The sequence below is a fragment of the Harmonia axyridis genome, chromosome 2, assembly GCF_914767665.1.
Source record: "Harmonia axyridis chromosome 2, icHarAxyr1.1, whole genome shotgun sequence".
NCBI classification, from domain to species: domain Eukaryota; kingdom Metazoa; phylum Arthropoda; class Insecta; order Coleoptera; family Coccinellidae; genus Harmonia; species Harmonia axyridis.
The window spans coordinates 27,255,041-27,278,778 of record NC_059502.1 but is presented as its reverse complement, the minus strand read 5'-3'; the positions used below and the strand labels follow the sequence as shown (position 1 = coordinate 27,278,778).

The 23,738-nt window shown below is 35.5% G+C and overlaps 1 protein-coding gene across 1 annotated transcript; it reads left to right on the top strand.

The window, feature by feature from the left end:
* The first annotated feature begins 333 nt into the window (after positions 1 to 333).
* LOC123671923 (xenotropic and polytropic retrovirus receptor 1) lies at positions 334 to 21,313 on the top strand. The gene is made up of 10 exons (XM_045605818.1): positions 334 to 820; positions 878 to 1,031; positions 3,742 to 3,995; positions 7,208 to 7,469; positions 8,919 to 9,286; positions 14,905 to 15,052; positions 15,106 to 15,300; positions 17,634 to 17,797; positions 19,222 to 19,355; positions 20,969 to 21,313. The coding sequence occupies exons 1-10, from the start codon at positions 752 to 754 to the stop codon at positions 21,210 to 21,212; spliced, it is 1,992 nt and encodes a 663-aa protein (XP_045461774.1). The 5' UTR covers positions 334 to 751; the 3' UTR covers positions 21,213 to 21,313.
* The last annotated feature ends 2,425 nt before the right edge of the window (positions 21,314 to 23,738 follow it).

The window sequence follows — 23,738 nt, the reverse complement described above, 5'->3', positions numbered from 1 at the left end:
TGAGGTTGATTGTTTCCGATGTTTCGGCAAGCATTCGTTTGCCGTCTTCAGGGTGGTTGTCCTGAGAAGGACCGATTGTTTGGTTCTGAGAATAACCGTTTGCCAAACTTGGTCTATCTGGACTTGTAAGCACCATACTTTTTTCGAGTTCGTATGAGGGTATCGGGATTTGAACTTTAGTCGTAGGTACCAGAATCTAAGGCTTCTTCTATGACTTTACGAGCACGAGTACAAACAACACTGAACCAGTTATTAAAACATGAAATGACCATTTTTTAATGCAGAAGGAATAGGGTACGGGTACATACTTGGAAGCTGTTTATAACTTACGCTCAATTTTGAATAACAAATGGTTTCTAGTTGGAAAAACTGTGAGACAGCACTTGTCGGTAGATTTTTCGAGTTCACCCGCGACAAAACTTGACACCTGTTGCCATGAATAAACACTTTTGTAATAGGTATAGTATGTTTTTAATAGCATAAGAGCTTTTTATGAGCATGTTTGATAGGTTGAATACAAAGAGTATACAATTGTTAACAATCCCGCATTTTTGCAGACCCGCGGGATTGATATGTATTATCCCGTAAATTTTTTCAAAACTTACCTTCCTAATTCCGCTCTTACCTTACCTAGTACACGGCACTGGGTCGGCATCGAATTAGACTATGCGCGCCACGACGGACGACGTCGATTTGACGCAAGAAATAGGTTAGCATGTTTGGAAGCTATTGTAAATAGAGTGAAGCAAGAATGAAGTTCGCAGAGCATTTGTCTGCTCATATAACGCCGGAATGGAGAAAACAATATATAAATTACGAGGTGAGATGAATACCTCATTCATGGGGAAAATATGGTTAAATAACTTTTATATTTCAGGAGATGAAATCGATGCTATACGCTGCCGTAGAACAATCACCTTCGGCAGAATTAGTTGAGCCTGATATACTATCCAGGTATTTTGCGAAATTCGACGAGCAATTCTTCTCTTTTGCTGATAAAGAATTGACGAAAATAAACACATTTTATTCTGGTAAGTCCGTGAAGAAGGAATTCTTCTTGGGGAAATCCAGATGAAACAACAATCATTATATCAGTTATCAAATTTGGCTAACAAGAAAATACAAACAAAATATTTTTCCATCTAGCCACGGAAATCTTACACCACGCTCAATGTTACCACCTATCTCAATAAATCGAAAAAAAAATGAAAAAGTGTGCCGTGGTATTTGAACTAAGAGTATTCTGTTCCGACTTCATTACATTATTGTAGAGGGTGATTCAAAAAACCATTTCATAACTTTAGGATGTGATAGTTCTGATTGAAATAATGATTTCTTTCAAGTGAAATTTTTTTCTATCTTGAATCCATTCGGAGATAAAGGCTTTGAACTTATTTTTTTTCATTTATATTTATAAATTCTAAACGAGTTCGGATAATGAGCGTTTGAATTTTGGAGAATTTTGTTCTCAGAGGATTTCCAATATTTTCATGTTCGTTTTAGGTTCCTACGATGTCCCAGTGACGTAGTTGATTACTGAGCCACGGTACGTCCTAGCGGATTTTAAGAGGGGTAGGCACCTTTATTTGTGAAGGAAATTGGGGAAAGCCAGGAAATGGCTTTAAATAGCCGTTATCCTCATTGGCGTAGTGGTTAGAGGTGACTGAAGACACGATAACCTCGAAAAGAATGAAAATATTGAAAATCCTCGAGTACATTCCATATCCTTAATTTAAACCCTTATTATTACAATTCGTTCAGAATTAAAAAAATGAATGAAAAAAAAATAAAATTCAACAGCCTGTATTTCTGAAAAACAAAAATTACTTGCCCAAAATTCGAAATAAGGTTCCCTAAAGATTTAAAATACTATTAATAAGTCTGAATCACATGTAATTATATCAATTGAATGAATTACCGATATTTTATAAGAATAAAAAATAAAGAATCTATAGAATTAGTCTCCCGAGACAAAAAACTAAGAACTGAGTGAACAAAAACATTATTTTGAATAACTTATGAAATTCCACCTAATCTAATCAAATTATATATGAGTTTAATAATTTAGAGCATGGAATTGAAATATTGTAAGAAAAAAAAATAAAAAACAAAAATTTATAAATGGACCTAAATATACATATACTTAGGATACATTTTGTAAATAATAGGCTTTCCATCCTTATATATTTACTTCTTGTTTTAAGATTGTGCTCAGCTCTCATGTGGATTTTTATAGTCATTACCCAGGGTGTTCCTGAATTGGAGGTACATACAAAAGAAAATTACAGATTGCTCGGATCATTTTCAAGAAAAAAGTCCCATAAATATGAGGCCTCAAACGCTTTGCTTTTGAGATAAAGTGTGTTGGCTTTTTTCTCATAGTAACTTTCTTTCATAAGATATTTAACTTGAATTTGGCATATACAAGGTGAGTCGGAAGAAACGGGCCAAAATCCAGGAGCCTATTGTACACGTGAAAATAATTCAATGGAACTCATAAGTTATACGATTCTCATTTGTTTTCGAGATACATTGTGTTAAGGTTAGAATTCTTTTTAAGTTTTTCTTTTATAGTATCTACACTTCACAAGATATTCAACTGAAATTTGGGATAAATATAATTATTGATAGTTCACACTATGTGACATTCCAATTTCAATAGCAAATCCACAGGGTGATATTTTCTCTGGAACACTGTCAACAGTGTGGCATTTTAATCGTACAAACTCGAAAAAAACGCGTCAAACACACTGACACTGGCAACTAATGTAAGAAAAAACATGGACCAAACAATCCGTACTTACAGCATTCGTGATAAGAAGTGGTAAACTATTTAAAACGTTTTAATTATGCTATATCCCGAAAACAAATAAGAATCGAATAAGAACATAAGAGTTTTTTGAATTATTTTCACGTATACAACGCTCCTAAATTCTATCAAATGAACAGTGGCTCACCAAAAAAAAAGTTCTGGAGGAAAACAAGGGATAGTGTTCCAGAGAATCCCTGTGGCTCCTGGAGTTTGGCCCGTTACTCCCGACTCACCCCGTATATTTCAATTTGAAATTTTCATCAAGTGATATGCTGCTCTGGATGAATAAAATAATCATAAGTTTCGCTACTTATTGACCCTATCTGAAGCGAAGATAAATGAAGATTCGAGATATAATCATCACAAAAAAATGACTACAAGAAACTCCTTGCGGGCCTGAGTTTACAGGACTTTTATCCTTCAAATTATTCAAGGAATATTTAATTTTCCTTTGTACCTCCAATATAGGAGCACACTGTATAAAAAAAATCTTGAAAATGAATTCGAAGCCGAAGAAATGCATTCGGGTTTCATTCTGGCAAAATTTAATTTGAGTATATTGGTGAAACGAATACCTATTATCAAGAATCATTTTCGCATTATATAAATTGATATATTACTCACTTCCATTGTTTAAAATTTCGATGGTATTCAGAACAATTGATCCTAATCATTACTTGTTAAAGTAGTCATTACTTGTTTCTTGAACCGATAAATTATTACTCTTCATTGCAACCAACGTATAGACATTTACCTATATTCTCATGTCATTTGTCGAGATTACAGACGAAATTTTTGCTGTCGTTAAAACTAGACACTATCTAAAACTGAAATTAAATTTGTTTAAATTTTGGAATATGCCAATAAGTTCACTTAGTAGGAAAATGATAAACTTCTTATTGATTCTATAAAACTTTTAATTGTTACAGAAAAATTGGCAGAAGCCACCAGAAAATTTGCAAGTTTGCAGAGTGAACTCAGCGAAGCACAGGGAGTTGAAGATTTCAAACAAGGAAAAACTTCTATCAGAAAAAATATACTTCGGAAGAAAAATGTTCCTGCTAGGAAGATCCAAGAATTGAAACTTGCATTCAGCGAGTTTTATCTCAGTCTGATTTTGCTTCAAAATTATCAAAATTTGAATTTCACAGGTTTTAGAAAAATCTTGAAAAAACATGATAAGGTAAGAAAAAGACAATCTGTGAGATTTCCGAAAGAATTTTGAACACTGACAGACTAAGGAGGTTTTCCAGACGGAGGTAGGCGCCTTCATGGGGTTAATGGAAATTTATAACCAAAGTAATAAAATCATGGGAATGAAATTGCCTGAAACAATTTTTTTTCATTTGAAACAATTAGCAGAAACTCACATTTGGCAAAACCCCATATCTGGGTACCTACAGTGGCGGATCAACTGGTATGCTTAGTACGCTGAAGCGTAGGGCCTCGAGGTCCACAGGGGTTTTCGAACAAATAAAAAGAAATAGTGAAATTCAAACATACGTTTTTGTCGAATCGAAAATAAAAAACGGTTTTTTTTTGGGAAAAAACATTTTCTGTAAAAATATTCGAAAAAATGTCCTCGTCGTCACCATTTTTTCATAAGAATCCCTTCAACTTATGATCCGTTGAGTTTTTACCCGAGTCATGGCACTTTACTGAAAAAGTCATTAAATGAGCTATCTAATGATAATATACTGGCTGTGCCATTCGAAATAAAGAAGTAGATAATTGTTGTCTTGATATTGATGATGGACTATATGTTAGATAGTTATTTGGGCTGTTTCCATGATTTCCATGATGATGGAAACAGCCCAAATAACTATCTAACAAGGAAGTAGATAGTAGGCGGTTACCGGAAGTTGTGCAGATCTGAAAATATTTTAGGGATAAACATCATTGTCCAAACCCCAACATTTACATTTTCAACAATAACAAAATTATGATTAGTTTTTCATATCTAATAAGCCATCGTTGTGAATCACCCTGCATATAGCTTTAAAAATATTTAATGGATTCGGTCCTTACTTGGCGGAAATTCATTATAAATAAAATATTTTTCACATTGCCAATAACCAGGGCCGTCGCTAGCCAAACTGCCGCCCTAGGCAGAGACAAAATTTGTCGCCCTAACAGACAAGTTTTACAGAATGCTAAAACTGAATTATTATCAAAAAATGATGAAATATATGAATTGAATTCAGGTTTCAGATTCTTCTGCTGAGTTTCGACTTCATAAAACACTCGAATATTCATTTTTTTCTTCTATATGATTAAATGAACCATTATTTTTGATTCGAATGTATGTTGCAGACATTCTTGATAGAAAAACTTTTAAGATTAGTGAATTTGACGAAAAAAATCGTTTGTGATATTCGTTGAAATTAAAAAAAAAAAATTATTTAATTCATTTCTTCAGTATTTTAGTTTTCTTGAAAAAAGTTGATAATGCCGCCCTCCGTTATTTGCCGCCCCTCTAGAAACCCTGCGGTTCAGGTTCTTCTGCTCAGTTTCGACTTCATAAAAAGCTTTAACATTTTGTTTCCTTTTCTTCAAGGTTATCGAGCAAAACAATCGGATGAACCATCCTTTTGAATTCGAATGCGTCTACGCCCAGCACTAGTTAATTTGATATAAAAAATGAAAAATATCAAAATACAATGGAAAGCTTTACAAAATAATAAAACTCCTTATATTTCTTAAGAAGAATAAGCTTTGAATGGTGAAATGAAATCGTTTTTCCTATATTTTGCTTTCCATTCTGTGCAATCAACATTCTGATTATTGAAAAATTGAAAACAAAAATAATCCAGAAGCCGCCCCAAATGGCAATAAATTCGGGAATGTTTATTAGCAAATCGAACGCCGACAAAGTGATGAATGCGTGGGTTTTTAGCATCAACTTGTAAACAACACTATGAGGGGATAACGCAACATCTGGTTATTTATGATTATAATGCGGCACCTTTGATGGTTTTGATTATTATTTGTCGGTATTTTTCCTGTTGTTGCTGACCGAATCAAATCTCATTCGGTACTTTCCATTTCTACACATGTGATTTTTGTTGATCAAGCTTGAAATGCCGCCCTTGAAATTTGGCGCCCTAGGCGACCGCCTACCCTGCCTACCCCCTAGCGACGGCCCTGCCAATAACGCTTTGCGAAGCAGAGCGTAAATATTCCAAGTTATCTATAATAAAAAATGAATATAGAACAGTTGTAAAGGGAAACAGACTGCAATTGTTAGGAATGCTTTCGATTGAAAGTGATATAAAAGTTGAATTGCCTAGTTTTTCGGAATTTCATATTATATTCTCTTTTTCAATGATCCATCACTACCATAGCAAAAACTCAGCGATGATACGAATACTGATGAAGAGCTAGTTAAAATAGTTAGAAGTTAGAATGTCGATGTTGTAGAAGAGTGCGAAGCACTCGAAAAGCAGTACTATTTCTATATCCTTGTATAGAAGGCTGCTTTGCACTCTTCTACAACATCAACATTCTAACTGGACAACTAAAATTCATCGATCTCAAATACCCGAGGAGCCGCTCCAAAATCAAGTCGGTGAAATTCATTAAAACGAATGCCATTGAGCTTAATACGTAAATAACTTTAAAAAGAGGATTTGACGCCAACTTTGTGTAAATGCTTGCCGTCTAGGATAATTATGAATAGAATGTAGCATCTTGGATGATTATAGACATCAGTTGGATATTTCGACATCATTGTTTTGATTTCATTTTAATTCGGTACTACTACTACTGAATTTCTCTAAATGTGAATTTTTTTGAGGTTGTGTAGACTGCATAAAGGGCCGGCGTTAGGGGTGAAACAGTGAAGCGAGCGTTTGAGGCGTCACTTTTTGAGGGGCGGCAATTCGGCCCAGTTTGTTGGTAACTATCCATATTTCATCCTTGATTCTTAATAACAGCATTAGGTTGTCCCGCGCCGCTGTGCTTGTCAACATTCCCTGCGATAAAAATCTCCAAACCACCTTTACTAAGCGCCTGTATAATAAATAACATATGGCAGCCCAACCATTATAAACAGAATTCCCTATAACCCTCATTGAAAGAGGGATTAAATCATAACATATTTCACAAAAACGAAAAACAATACTACCTCGCTTTGAATTATTCGGAAGCTGATGATTCAACTCATAGAAAATTCCTACGATTTTGCATCTGAAACTAGTTACTGTTAAATGTCAAATGTTTTCAGCTTGTTTGATGCTTTTTCAGCAGTGGCGTCAAAATTACTAGCGCCGGCCCTGATTGTATATTGATTTTTTTTGCTTGTTGAATAAATATCGACTCATCAGAGAAAAGGGGTGTATATCCCTCGTGGCTCCCTTTTAGATCCATAACTGATTTCCCTATCTTCATTTGCAGCTCTTCAGCGTCGATGTAGGTGCAAAATGGCGGGTGAAACATGTGGAGAGTTCTCATTTCTATACGAACAAAGACATAGACAGGCTCATCAGGGAAACGGAGAGTACAGTGACTCAAGATCTGGAAGGTGGAGACAGGCAGAGGGCAATGAAGAGACTGAGGGTTCCACCATTGGGGGAACAACAGAGCCCTTGGATAACATTCAAAGTAGGACTCTTTTCTGGATCATTCATGATTTTGGTTATAGCAGTGATTTTATCCGGTAAATCGACATTATTGAACTGAATTTTTTTATAATGATTAGAAGAGTTATGGAATATCATAAATTCTCATAATACATCGATGAAATTAGAATGCAATAATTAATAATGAAAAAATGAGAAAAGCACTGAGGTAAATTTAGGAGATTTTGGTCGCTCGTTTATTCATGCACCAATTGCACCCTTCAAAGAACAAATATACAGGGTGTCCTGGGAAAAATGCGACAAACGGATACCATGAATGAGACTTATCATGGAGGACCCGTATAAAGAGGTTTTAATCGCTTGTTGACTGACTACGTTTGGAATATACAGGGTGATGTTCATATTATTAGTGAAATTTCACAGTTCAATAACTCTTTAACTCATCGACCGAATAAATTCAAATTTTGAAGTTTGGTCACCCTTTACTAGCGCAATACTTCAAAATTTCTGAAATCGAATAAATCATATTCAGACAAGTAAAATTTCATAATTTTGCTATTTTCGTGAATATTGAATCACACTGTACGTGAACATTACAAAGATTTTTCGTTTTTGTAACCACAAATAATAAATTCATAATAAAAATTCTAGATATCTGTTTGTCACCGTCAGGGTGATCAATTAACATTCCCTCATGAGTGAAATTTTTTTAGTTCAATAACTTTTCAATTAATCCACATAATAATTCCAAGTTTTTTTTACCTTCAATTATCGCCTTTCTTCAATATTTCTGAAATGTAATAAATCAGATCTGGACCAGGAAAATTTCAGTCTTTTTCTATTTCGTGAATATTGGATCACCCTGTACTTTATAACATTAATTTTCGTTTAAGTAACCACAAAGAATTAATTAATAATGAAAATTGCAGTTTTTTACCTTGTACGAATGCATTCCTTCAATATTTCTGAAGTCGAATAGATCAGATCACCCTGTACTCGAACAATATGATTTTTTTTCGTTTTCGTAAACAAAAAAACCACAGTATTTCTTCATAAATGATAAGACCAGCAACAGTCATGAAAATTATTCATATAAATTAATATTTTCAAAATTATGAGTCATTTTCAAACAGTGGGTTTCCCTCCGGTTTTTACCCTTACATTTGTCCAGGGGCGCATCTTGGTCTAGGCTCGGCCCTACATTGATGAGTTAAATCCACCTAATGATAACGTATGAAATTTTATTTTCTCAATATCCCCACAATTATAAATACTATCAAGCAGAAATCAAATTCTTGTTTCTAAAATAACGTTTGAAAGTTCATGCGGAATTTCGTGAAAAAATTCCTGAATACGTCAGTGCTTTTTTTGAGTTGCAGCTTCTTTCGAAAAGTATCTAATCTCATTAGTAAATCTTTTTACTCAAAATATAAAAGGAATAAAGAAACAGTAGGTAACTTACTTAGTTACTTACCTACATAAATGTACCTAATTTGTTTCGATTGTTCTGATCCAAAATTTTTCAGGGATGTTCCACAAAGAAAGAGACGACTGGAGAATTGCCTTCCGACTATACAGGGGGCCCTTTCTGGTTATCGAATTCTTGTTCCTTTGGGGAATAAACATTTATGGATGGCGGTCCTCAGGAGTGAACCACGTCTTGATATTCGAGATGGATCCAAGAAACCATCTTTCCGAGCAACACATAATCGAGATGGCTGCAATATTCGGGGTCATCTGGTCCATATCAGTATTATCATTTTTATACAGCAGGGAACTTGGTATTCCAGCCTATGTGAATCCATTGATTTTGATATTATTGATGGTGGGCTTCTTGTTGAATCCTCTGAGGATGATGAGACATGAAGCTAGATTTTGGGCATTGAAAGTGTTGGTAAGTAGGCAGTCTCTATGTATAACTCACTAAATTACTAGAAGTACAGTGCATCCCATTTTGGATGAGACAGCCAGGTTTCTCGCTTGTTATTTAAGATAGAGCCTTGCGGTTTTCACGTTCCTGTCCTACTTTTTCGTGAAACTCAAGTTGGTCTAATCAGATTTTGCATAACTGTTCCGTTCAAGAGATACAGGGTGATTTTGGAAATTGATACTTTTCGGACCCCTCCTTTATCTCCGAAGTTATTAGAAATAAAGCTGAGCTGAAAACTTTGTCTGAATCAGAATTCTGCGTAGAATCCAGTGGCGTACTCAATTTTTTTTTCGGGGTATGGTTTTGAAGATTCAACACAAATCTATATTTTTTTCAATGGAACACCATATATATCATTACTTCGTTGAATTCGTTATTTTTTCCCTTCAAAATGATGTATGATACTATGTAGGTAGGATGTTCAGAAATGTTAAAAAAACACTAAAACATCAAATAATGATGATTTTTTGTAAATGGGCCATGAATTTTCTATGTTTCAATAACAAACTAAGAGGATTATTACTTTCGATTTTTAAAAGTAGTAGGTCATTGATGATACAGATATCCTTGTTGTTATTATGGCTACTATGCATTTGGGAGCATTGTTGTATCAAGTAGGCATTGGAGGGAAAAAATCCAATCTGATCAAGCTGTCATCGCTATGAATTATTGTTATTATTATTGATTCTTCTTTTATATGGGAAATCCATTGCCCATTAACAAAAAATCATCATTATTTGATGTTTTAGTGTTTTTTTAACATTTCTGAACATCCTACATACATAGTATCATACATCATTTTGAAGGGAAAAAAATAAAGAATTCAACGAATTAATGATATACATGATGTTCCATTTAAAAAAATATATGTTTGTGTTGAATCTTCAAAACCATACCCCGAAAAAAAATATTGAGTACGCCACTGGATTCTACGTAGAATTCTGATTCAGACGTAGTTTTTACCTCAGCATTATTTCTAATAACTTCGGAGATAAAGGAGGGGTCCGAAAAGTATCAATTTCGAAAATCACCCTGTATCTCTTGAACGGAAACAGTTATGCAAAATCTGATTAGACCAACTTGAGTTTCACGAAAAAGTGGGAGAGGAACGTGAAAACCGCAAGGCTCTATCTTAAATAACAAGCGAGAAACCTGGCTGTCTCACCCAAAATGGGATGCACTGTACTTTATAGTACCTGAATGGAATATTACAACAATTAAAACACCGGAAAAACTGTTTGTTTGATATCCCCAAGGAAGGAGGAGACTTGATAAACAACATCTGCTTGAAATTCCAGTTAAACCAATTTGTCAATTTGTTTCCTGAGAAAGAAACTTTGCATCTTCAATACCGAAATTGTGCTGTTCAGACTTAGCATGCTGCGATAGAGCTATTGTGTCAGAATTTTTCTTACAACCTGTTTGATGTTGTTTCAGACTAATCTCGAAATATTGTTTTATCTACTCCTATTGAATTATATACTCATTATTCAACTGCTTTTGAGCAATTAATAGTATCTATTAACAAACATCGTGAGTTATAATAACTCACTACTATAACTCACTATTATAAATCGGAAAATATGGATCTGTGCTTCTATACTTCTCTGCTTCTATTCGACTGACCGAAAGGGAACATTCCATTATTGTTATTGAGGGGAGGAATGTCCGACGGAATGTCACTTTTGACGTTTTCAAATTAAGTTGATATCTAATTATTGTGAATGTTTTGCTGAAAACGATTAATTCAGATAGTGAAGATGAAATATTATAAAGGTATACATTTCCAAAAGACAAACAGCTAATGTTACCATACATAATTAATTGCTCGAAAAAATATAAAGGAGTTTGAAAAAATTTTCAAGATTGGTGTAGCAGTAAGATCATTAAGTCATCGTTTACAGGAAATATTTTTTGGTATATTTTAATGCATTTTTATAGGCATTCATTAAGGTTTTTCAATAAATTTCTATGTCTGTACTCAGTACTGGATTCGAGCTAGCCGAAGCTAGTTCGATTGTGATTGGTGGCACTAAGTTTCCATCTCTCTTGTACGGGATCGAGCACATTATGTTTATTTCCCGTTCCTTCTGTCTTTATTCTAAGTCTGTATTTTTTCTTAGTATTTAGTGATATAGTCGTAGATAAAGTATAGTATTCAACTTGCGGTAATGGTCATAACTCACTTGATGAATTACAGCACTCGCCTGCGGCTCGTGCTGCAAACATCATCTGCGTGAGTTATGACCTACATTACTGCTCGTTGAATAATATACTATTATCTGTCGTATGTACAGGGTGTTCTACGTAAGCGAGTCACTGGATTTTGTGGATTATCCTTTGAGAAATATTGCAAAGTGACCCATCGCAATGATTGTATTTTTCGCTGGCTATCCAAATATGTTATCAGACAAACTATCGAACCAAGGCATGCAAAGTTATTGAGAATAGTAATTTACGTAATAAGTCCGGAAAATAGGGTTTTTTTGGACGAATAGACGCTTACGCTCGTCCTGGAAGTCTGTGAGTCTAAAAAAACCATTTTCGGGCGTGTTGCGTACAATATTTTTTCGGCAACCATGTAAAATAACACTATCGCTGCTGCTTTCCATATTTTATTGCAATTGCGATCAAAAAACATGCAAATTTTTGACAACTTATTTCATATGAACTGTCAGCCGTTATCTCGGTTGCTATGGATTCTATGATTCTTTTCCGGCCTAGTCCGGGAAGTACGTACTTTCCGGACTAGGCCGGGAAATGCTACTTTCTCAGAGAAAAAGCGTCCGGGAAGTGAGCACTTCCCGGACGGTTGCCGAAAATAGTAATTTACGTAACAAGTCCGGAAAATAGGGTTTTTTTGGACGAATAGACAAAATTCCAGGACGAGCGTAAGCGAGTCCTGGAAGTCTGTGAGTCCAAAAAAACCATTTTCGGGCGTGTTGCGTACAATATTTTTTCGGCAACCATGTAAAATAACACTATCGCTGCTGCTTTCCATATTTTATTGCGATTGGGATAAAAAAACATGCAAATTTTTGACAACTAATTTCATATGAACTGTCAGCCGTTATCTCAGTTGCTATGGATTCTATGATTCTTTTCCGGCCTAGTCCGGGAAGTACGTACTTTCCGGACTAGGCCGGGAAATGCTACTTTCTCAGAGAAAAAGCGTCCGGGAAGTGAGTACTTCCCGGACGGTTGCCGAAAAAAATCATTTTTAAAGAAAACAATTTTTGTAAATTTGACTGGTTTTCAAAATAAGAAGATTCGGATTCAAAAAATATGGGAAAATATTATAGAAAATATTTTTCAACCACAATTGTCAAAAGTCAAAATGAAGAAACAATTATTGAGAAATTGTCTCTAGACCTTCTCATTTTGAAAACGAGTCAAAATTGCAGAGCATTTTTTTTAATGGTTCTTCCTCTTTCTATGCCTTGGTTCGATAGTTTTTCCGATAACATGTTTGGATAGCCAGTGAAAAATACTATCATTGCAATGGGTCACTTTTCAATAATTCTCAAAGGATAAGGCCTCGGATAAGGCACAAAATCCAGTGACCCGTACACGTGAAACACCCTGTTCGAATCCCCACAATCTATTTTGTAGACCAAACCTGATTGCTTAAAGTTTGGTATGGATCACCATAGAAGACACAGTATAAGATGTAGTAAAACTTGGTACATAAAACAAAACAGTTTAAAAATTTCTCCTTGTCAAACTCAAGAGAATCGCGTAGTTCCCAACTAGGGTTTTCGTGTAGCTATTCTGATGAAGGACTCAAGTGACTCAAATTTTCTGTGTTGTATGAAGCAAATTTAAATATAAGAAGCCATAGGTTCAGTCTAAAAATCAGTTTTAATATGACTGTTATCTCTTATGGGTCAAACGAGACTCTACAATCTTCTTCAATATCTTGACTAAATTTTCACTATGGAAGCTGTTAAAATTTGTAGCACAATTTCCATGAAGAGGAACTGTCATAAGAACTTAGGTCTTCTTTTTGTATAAGGACTGGAATTTTATTCCTTACGCCTCTACAACAATTTCTCCAATTTTCTTCTGTTGTTCATTGGAAGAGTTTTCTCCCTTCTGCATGACACTATATTCCTCTAATCGATTTTTTGAAAGATGTATTTCCTCTTGTCTGTCTTTCTTGTTGGAATTTGTATTATCTTTTTTTATTCTCTATTCTCGTGCGCTTTTAGCGTCGATATTGTTTTCTTCATTTGTTTGTCTACTATTTCCTCAATAGTGTCGATTTTCAATTCTTCTCTGATTTGTTGGTTACTAATATACCATGGGGTGCCAACCGCTGTTCTGATTATTGTATTTAGTGTTCTTTGTAACTGATCTTTCTTATTGTCTTTCGTATTATACCAGGTTAATCTTGTATATATTATGCTTGGTAATAGCACTCTATTTATTATATTCATTACTTTTTGGGTTGTGCTGCAGGTAGAGTCTCCAGTGCAATTGCTTTTTTCTGTTTTTTTCCATTTGTTTGCTGAATTTAATTCTTTTAGCTAGAATTACCCCCAGATATTTCGCTTTCTTTTTCCATTCTATGATCTGATTTTCTATTTTGAAGTTTCCTACTTTTTCTTTCTTTACTGTTGTTCCTCCGAAGTAGATTGCAACTGTTTTCGTCATATTCAATTTGAATCTCCATTTCTTGAAGTATTCCATCAGTTTATCTAGGTCATCTGCAACTGTCTAGTAAATGCTTTCTACTGTGATAGTGAATAGCGGTGTCATCTGCAAACGGGGCTGGCTATCTTGGATGTATTCATTTTTTCTGTAATGACTCTGTCTGCTCACAGATGGCTCACCTTGCAACTGATGCATTTATTTTGATGCCAACATTCGTCATTCCTTGTCTGACGGGACACTATAGCATTACTGTTACATAATTTGATTAATTTAGAAATTATCAATTCATGCTCGTAAATAGTATACTATGTGATTTATTCCTAAAAATTCTTTTGTGTTTCAAAAGGGTCAATGCGAGGGTCAATGTTTTTCTCACTTTATTGATTAAGCTATCGTGAAGTTATGAAAAAAGGATTCCTGATAAAGCATTCAACAATCAAATAGGGTTCTCCACTCCTATGGCTCGCACACAAAATCGGCTACATCGATTCTGATTGGTGACACTAAACTTCCATCTCTCTTCTATTTGGGATCAAGCACAAATGTTTACTTTCCGTTCCTTCTATCTATATTCTAAGTTGCGTTGCAACAGGGTCACCTCTGGGAGAGGGCGCACCTTGTAACTTGGCTCGAGAAAGACTCGCCAAATTGCTATGTCCGTCATGTATAATTGAACAGCAGCGGTCCTAGCAATGATCCTTGGGGAACTTCGGCTTCATTTCTCTAATCGTCGAACTGTCATCGACATAGACAAGACAAGCGGTATGTTACAATTTATCAGATACAAAATAGGCTCAAGAGATTGATCATAAATACTTCAGCTGAAACTGGTGACGCCGGGTTACCCCCACTCGTGCATAAAACTGTGCATAAAATCTCTAATTCTTCGGAAATATTATTGTATTCATAATTTTTCATCATTGTAGGGAAGAATAGTAACCACACCTTTCGTTTATGTAACATTCGCCGAATTCTGGATAGCTGACCAACTCAACAGCCTGGTCTGTCTATTCGTAGACATGCAGTACTTCATATGCTTCTACCTAACCATTCCAGATTGGGACAAGGGTGTAGGTGAGCTTCCGCAATACATTTCCGCGATGAAGTTAATTATGAATACCTTGCAGATAACAATTTGTGTATTGAGAACCACATGATCATCAGGCCCATAATGGCGTGTCTTCCAGCATGGTTTCGGTTCGCACAATGCTTGAGACGTTACCGGGATACGAAGGAAGCTTTTCCACATCTGGCTAATGCAATGAAGTACTCAACTTCCTTCTTCGTTGTGATTTTCTCTGCACTGAACACGGTTTTTTCCAGTGAGTACCTTAAAGCTAGGTTCCTTATACATGAGGGCGACTTGAGACAACCAATTATTTCCATTTCGTTGTCAAAATAGCCAATTGAAACTACTTTATTTCGAATCAGCCGATAATTTATCGATATTATTAATATCATGAGAATATACAGCAGAGTGAGTTGTGAATATGGAACGCCTCAATTATCTCAGATTTTTAAAGATTTTGCTGCTCAATGATCTTGTGATATGGCCAATGTTACGGTGGTATTTACATTGTACTCAGATCTTTCCTTTTTCGGGAATAATAACGATTTTTGTTATTTAAAATGAACCACCCTGTAATTTTTTTGCATATTGAAATCTTTGAGAAGTACTTAATATTTTTCATTTGATATTTCCCATACCTAAATGCTACATTCTCAAAATCTAAAGGCAAGTTGAAATAATACAGAGACTTCAACAGCTACAATGACAACTTTATTTATTTATTATTTTTTTTTATTACATAAAATATGAGCTGAGGTTTGGAACCTATAAAAGCTCATAAATGAAAAAAAAATTGAATTAAACAGAAGTACATTACTAAACTAAACTAAAGTATTTCAAAAAGCACAAAGGTAAATATACAAAGTCAAAGTCACCGCCGAGTACACCATCCATCGTATCTTGACTTGAACGAGTTCACAGAAGGGGCCCCAACAATATCCGCTGGCAGATTGTTCCAGACGTTGAACACTCGATTTGGCAAAAACTGCTGTCTAGTAGTTGTTCTGCATTTTTGTTGGAGTTTGTACTCATGACCACGTAGATGGTATATGTAATTATTAGATCCCCTCTCAAGCGACGCTCCGCAAAGGATGATAGGTGGATTAGTTTGAGTCGTTCTTCATAGGTTGGTCTAGACTAGACCGACCATATGGGATCCTAGTAGCCCATCTCTGCACCCTCTCTAGTGCTTTGACATCTCGCATTAGGTGGGGGTTACATACTGGACCGGAAAACTCCATAATAGGTCGAAAGTAGGCTGAATAGATCTTCGCACAAACCTCGGGGTGACATCCATGAAAAGCCTTGCTCATCAAGTAGGTAGATTCAATAATGCCCGCCACTCACGAGGCGTTTTTTCGAGCGTTTGGAAGCAGCGTCGAAGAGATTCCAGTCGGGCAGTCAAGTTCATTCTCTGATTTACAGTCGTGCGACCGTGTCCCGAGCTGCCTGACTGTAAAATTATCCGAACGCTCGACTATGGTAGCCTAGTGAGTGGCCGACAGTTGGAGCACCTACCATAATATGCTTTTAATGTATGTTGTCCAAAATTCCTTATGTTTTTCTACTCAAATCTGGGCAAACTTCTGTATGAAACCAATATTCAAAGATTATTCAAATTATTGGCGTAACTAAAGTTGTTTCATGGGGGGTTACTCCCACTTTGGAAAAGCAGAATCTATCAATTTTTATTAAATTTTTTTCAAGCAAGCAAGTTTTTTTCTTGAAGAATTGCGATTGTTTTGTCACTTGTGTGGCAATACGTCTTGATGAAAATAAAAGTCATCCACTTCAATATCTTTCCATTCCGCATATGAAAAATTACTCTTCATAGTTCGGTTGCGTAATCTATTCACCGTAACAGTTGGACCAGCCCCATTTTTGAATAGATACCTACCTATGGCCCAATCACATTACTAGCCCAAAAACCGCACCAAACAGTGACACGTTGAGGATGAAGAGGCTTTTCAACAAACATTCTTGGATTTTCCGAGCCCCAAGGTGAAAATGGGACCCATCACTGAAAATGATTGTTCGACGAAAATCCAGATCATTTTGATGCATTTCAAAGATTAGCTAAGACATAACATAACTGGTGATCGACTGGATTGAGTTCTTGTCTTAACTGAACTTTAAAAGCCTTGAGACCTAAGTCTTTATGAAAAATACGTTGTAATGTCGTTTGTGAAATGCCCAATTGCCAAGATCTACAAACTCTTTTTCAACTTCAACTTGTTCCAACAGCTAAAATTTTTCACCAATTTTGGTATTGCCGGCCCAAAAGGTGTTTCACGATAACCTAAAACTGCTTTAGTTTTGTGAAACGTTACTGCAAAATTGCACCATTTGCAATAACAATGCGTTGTTGAAGCGTGTATCTTTCCATTTTTAGTAGTGGCGTAGTTTTTACTCGTCAAATGTCAAACAATGACAGCTTCAAAAGTGATAGCTGCACAGATAGCGGACTATTCAAAATGAAACCTCTTATTGAAAAAACTCTTTTTCATGTAACAGGTAACTTTGTAAATTTATATTTGGGACGTTTCAGTTAGTAAGACATTGTCACCTAATTTTCTGACATTTCAGAAAATGAAATGGTTGAGAATCCTTTCTTCTATCTTTGGATTGGTGCATCGATTGTGAGCTCTTGTTATGCTTACACGTGGGATATCAAGCTAGATTGGGGTTTGTTTGATGCTAAAGCTGGCGACAACAGATTTCTCAGGGAAGAAATTGTTTATTCTTCGATGGTGAGTATTAAATACCCGTAAAAGATATACCGTATCGTATGTTGACTAGCTATAATCACTTCACTAGGTTATTAGTTTGAATCTGATTGTTTCAACGTATATTGTGAGGCGAGTCTAAGATATATGAAAATATTGGTGTGTCCACTGATAATTCTGGATACCTACTCAAACTCGGGATTCCCAGGTGTTGCGTTTTCTTTCGTAGGTGGCGCTATTTGAAGGATCATATTTTCTTGGAAATGACAATGAAAAACATATTATACTAAAATGCCTTTTTTAAGAGATAGTAGGTACATTAGATTTCATTTTCATCTTAGCTGAGCCATACGTAAGGAAGTCCATGTTCTATTACGAGCTCATTTTTTCTGAACACGTACAAGTTGAGCCGTTATTTCAAAGTAACATTCAAAATTGTCGGTTCAATGATCATGAAAACATAGTTTGTTTTTCGTTATTCTCTTTGAATTTTAATTTGAAGTTTCCAATTTTCGTTCGAACAGTCATGCGCCAATTTCGTTCACAGAGACCACGTGTTTTTCCAATCTCATCAGATCTATAATCACGGAAGTAATCGGTTTTATTATATTTTTTCTTGAATTTTCTATGTATCTATTTATGTGAACAGCTGTAAATTTTGCACGGAGCTTAAAATTGTTATATCTTATTAAGATTCAAAATATCAACATCGTCGGTAGAGGGGTCAAGAAAATTTTGGGTATTTTTTTATTCTCTTTAAATTTAAAGTAACACACTGACGAACGTACGATTGGAAGAACAGATTCGAATTTGAGGAGGGATTTGTCATCAGTGTGTCACTGACTTCATGTCAAAGTTTTTATTAGTTTTTTACCTATTATTTAAAAATTTTTTACATTTCTTTCACTGGCGTCTTTGATGAGCGACCACAGTTCATAATCCAAAGTATAATTCCGATATAAAAATAAAGATGTCTATAGGTAAATTTAGAAATCCTTATGCTTCATTATAACGCTAGTTATGATGAAGTATCCATGCATTAAGTTGTGGAGCTAAAGGGGGCCAAAGGAGAGCCCCTCCCCCTTTAATATTTGTTCCCTCCTCCCCTGAAATATCGCATGAACAAAAATACAACATAAATTCAACGTAAACAAGATGGCCCTGAAAATCTTGGGCCACCTTCAAAAAATCCTGGCTCCTCCATGGCCTACCCTATTATTGAAAGCTGGCGTCGCCACTATACTCATGATCTCAATCCAATTATCCTCAATTTCTAGGAGCTGGATGGTACAATGCAATCTTGTTCTTGTCTAATGCATGCATATTCAGGAGAACAAAACATCCATGCTGTGCCAACTCTTGTTCACGAATGGGTGCATTGTTCTATTGTTATAATAATGAACTTCTTACACTTGCTCTCATACGACACTAATGAAAATGATTTTCAGTGGTTTTACTACTTTGCTATCATTGAGGATTTAATCCTGAGATTCGCTTGGGCCTTCTCGATGTCTCTGACAGAGATGGGCTATGTGCATGCCGACCTTATGGTTACTTTACTGGCACCTTTGGAAGTTTTCAGGTGGGTAATGGATATCTATTTCATTAAAAATTCTCATTGAATATGAAAAATAATACTGCAAAATTTCCCCTATGTTTTATTGATTTCTCATATCATGTAAATGCGTTACGAAATAACGAGTATGTACTCTACGAATGGGTGGGGTAAAATGAAGAAGTAATGATATTTAATAATAATAATAATATTTATTTTCGAGAATTCCATATGTAACGGGTGTTTTTTTCGAGGTATATAACTTTAAGTTGGTATTACTGTTCAAGATGGCGACCGATTTAACAGCTGTCAAGTGATTTATTATCAGTTTGGTTTGGCAATTCATCATGAATAGACTCACGCCTGAACAACGCTTGCAAATAGTGCAATTTTATTTCGAAAATAATGGTTCTGTGCGGAATACGTATCGCGCACTACGTCCATTTTATTTTGTTTAGCGATGAAGCGCACTTCTGGTTGAATGGCTACGTCAACAAACAAAACTGCCGCATTTGGAGTGATGCTTATCCTCAAGTGTATGTCGAAACACCATTACATCCAGAAAAACTGAATGTTTGGTGCGCTTTATGGGCTGGTGGAATCATTGGTCCGTACTTCTTCAAAAACGATGATGGCCAGAACGTTACAGTCAATGGTGATCGGTATAGAGCCATGATTACTAACTTTTTCATTCCTGAATTGAACAACCATGATGTCCAGGAGCTGTGGTTCCAACAAGACGGCGCAACATGTCACACAGCTCGTGTCACAATCGATTCATTGAAAGACACGTTTGGTGACCGCCTAATTTCACGTTTTGGACCTTTGGCCTTCAAGATCTTTTGATTTAACACCGCTAGACAACTTTCTGTGGGGCTATGTATGGTCATTGGTCTATGCGGATAAGCCACAAACTCTCGACCATTTGGAAGACAACATTCGTCGTGTTATTGCCGATATACGGCCACAAATGTTGGAAAAAGTCATAGAAAATTGGAAGTCCAGATTGGACAACATCCGAGTCACCCGCCACGGCCATATGCCAGAAATCATATTTAAAATGTAATGCCACAAGATTATTTTGCGGATAAATAAAATTCATGTCAATCGAATAATCCATCGTTGTTTTATTGCAATTTATATAGCTCTAAAAGAAAACACCCTTTACATCTCAAATACAGACAATCAGAACGAAAATACAGTCAAAACTAGAAAACACAAGCATTTTTTAATTTTACATTCAAATAGAAGCATTTAGGAAATCCTGCATTGTGTAAGGCTCAAGGTTCATTAGCAATTTGTGTATCTCTCTTTTAAATACATATTGACTGGTGATTTGTCTGAAATTCAATGGAAATTTATTGAAGAGAACATATTTGGCACCTTTTTCTGTTACAGTTAATATGTGGGCTGGATAGATATAATAGCTGTAATAGCTGTTTCTATTATTATAGGAGTGGCCTGGAACATTTAGTCAGGAGCAAAAAGTTCATAAAATTCAAATTCAATTTCATCAAATTTTTTTGTTATTGTTGGGAATGGTCTAAAATGTCACCAAATTCAATACATTCTTCCCATTCAGGGAAGCGGAGAGATAATAGAAAAAAAATCAATATTTTAACCATATCCTCTGATTTCAGGAGATTCATGTGGAATTTCTTCCGTTTAGAAAACGAACATCTGAATAATTGTGGTAAATTCAGAGCAGTCCGAGATATATCCGTGGCCCCTTTAGACACTTCGGATCAAACGTCAATTCTGAGAATGATGGACGAAGAGGACGGCGTTACACACAGGAGAAAAAAGAAGACCGGCACTAAAAAAAAGGAGGAGCAGAGACTCACATTGGAAGGAGAATCTACAGACGATATGGATAACACTTGATGAATTTAGATGATTGTTGAGTTCTATACACAAATCTATAAAAGTACTAAATGGGAAAGAAAATGCATTTATTTGATGTCTGAATAGATTATTTTGTTAAATAGAGTGTGATTATTGAATTATTTTTTCACAAGCTACTGGGACATCTCATTTGAAAATACTCATAGAGCAAGAGCCCACAACCGCCTTTGTCATTTTAAAAAAGCTGAAAGCTCAATTTCTTAATTTTTTCTCCGATATAACTTGAGCAATATCGTCACCCATTGCCAGTGACTCATGACAGTAGCTACCTCCTGCCAGACACCCCTGAATGTATTAATTACGTTATCCCAAAGAAAAAAAAATTGAAATTTATACTTTAATGAGACTCCGTTAAAAATCAGAAATGAAAAAAAAAAAGGACGTGTGTAATTATGTTAGCTGACATGGTTAATGTATCTGAAAATGTCCAAGTTTGCATGGAAGTTAGTGTTGAAAAAAACTCAAAGATTTCTTAATGTCAGTCAATAATATGAAACTTTAGGATACGAACGCAGCACTTCCGGCTTCACGCGTTCATAGGGTGCGATTTTAACACGGGCTTTTTCAGAAAAGTGACTCTAATCAAAGTGAATAAATAACATAGTTATTTTCATTGTAAGTTTAAATCATTTTTTCATATATGTATATTGTTCATCGAGAAACCAGTTGAATTGAACAAAGTTAATTAATTAATCAAATATATCCCAAATTATTCATTTATGTACTCATTCATTTCACAAATCTTGATACGAAATATTTAGTCAATCTGAACACCCAATTGGAGTGTGATACAACATTTTCTCCCACATGAAAAATTTTCAGCTGATTGTTAATATACTGCTGTGATAAATAAAAAATCAGCTAGCAGTAAATCGAGAGAAATCTGGCCAGCTGATGCATTTAAATGGGCAATAGATGCACCCGCTCAACTTCTAGGTAGGTAGGTAATAACTTTTAAAGTATCAGCTGACGGTTTGTCCACCAAGATGCAGCCAGCTGACCTATATATTGATCCATAGTTGCATATAAGATTTCATCCGGTAAATTTGTGTTGGAGAGGAAATCATTGAAAAAATACATTTGTTTCTTTCATGTTTGAGGCACCAGCTGACGTATAATAAACTATGCTATAGCCAGCTGATTTTTTTTCACGTCGAGATCAGCTACAATTTTACAAATTTTTAGTTGGGAGGAAATTATTAAATTTTTGGTTTTCTTCGTGCGTGGGAGGCTGCCACCGCTCTCCCCCCAGCCGAGTGTAGCTAACGTTCACGAGGCTTTTTATTACTATTATCTGATGCATTCTTGTAATTACTGTTGGAGAGGAACTTGGTCATGTATATCTGTTACTAGGTCCTGAATATTGCCGAATAGAACAAGCTAGGAAAACATTTATCAACATGAGAAAACTGTTGACAAACCCAAACCTTAATCTAAAATTAAGACACCGCTTTGTTAAAGGCTATGTTTTTTCAGTGTTACTATAACTACATATATGGAGCCAAAACATGGACTCTCAAAGTCAATATACTCAACAAACTGGAAGCCTTTGAGATGTGGGTTTTCAGGAGAATACTAAAGATAACCTGGACCGCTCATGTCACCAATGTTGAGGTCTTGATAAAGATGGATAGACAGAGAACTTCTGACCATGCTAAAACGGAGAAATGCTGCATATCTTGGCCAAATACTTCGCAACAAAAAGTATCAATTCCTGAAATTAATTATGGTGGGGAAAATTGAGGGAAAGCGGGATATAGGTAGAATAGTATATTGTGCAACAAGTGGGGAAAGTCCAACTTTTCTCGCGAGTGTGGAAGTTTGTGGCACTAGCCTGAGAGGCGGGTACCGCAAACACACGAGCGAGAAAAGGACTTTCTCCACATGTTGCACACTATACTTTTCCTACAACTACACAAATTTGAATAATTCAAGTAATGGACTTGATTCCAATCAAAATTTCCTTCGTTGACAGTATGTGCTAATTCATTGTGTTTCCATAGAAACGACTCAAAAGCGCAATTTCATTGGTCTACCAAGCGAGGTGTGGGCAAAGTGCCGTGGGGAATAATATTTCCCACAGTATGAGCAATACATAGTTTTGAAATTGAGTAAGCTGTGAAGAATACGCTACTTTTCATAGCAGTTGTAGGAAAAGAAATATTCATGGCTCAAGAAAATTAGGGACTGGACTACTCTGGACTCCCATGCACTATTTAGAGCCACACAGAACCAGGAACATTTCGCCGTAATTGTTGCCAACATTCATTTAGATGGATATGGCACTCCAAGAAGAAGAACAGAGTGCTGTACAGATTGAAACTAGTCTTTTTGGAAAGTAAAGAACATTTTTTACTTTTTTATTTAGAAATGTTGCTTCGCAGATGTATATTTCATTCTCAATAATATTTATTCTTTATCTTTACAAGCGCTGTTCTGAACTATTCTATTCCATAGTAATATAATTGAAATATTCCAAATTTTTGCATTGGAAAAATGTCCAAA

Excerpts from the sequence above, each read along its gene's own strand:
- LOC123671923 (XM_045605818.1), top strand. The coding sequence starts at position 752 with ATGAAGTTCGCAGAGCATTTGTCTGCTCATATAACGCCGGAATGGAGA. Across the intron at positions 821-877 it reads AACAATATATAAATTACGAG|GAGATGAAATCGATGCTATA; the intron begins GTGAGATGAATA and ends TTTATATTTCAG. Across the intron at positions 9,287-14,904 it reads TTTGGGCATTGAAAGTGTTG|GGAAGAATAGTAACCACACC; the intron begins GTAAGTAGGCAG and ends TCATCATTGTAG.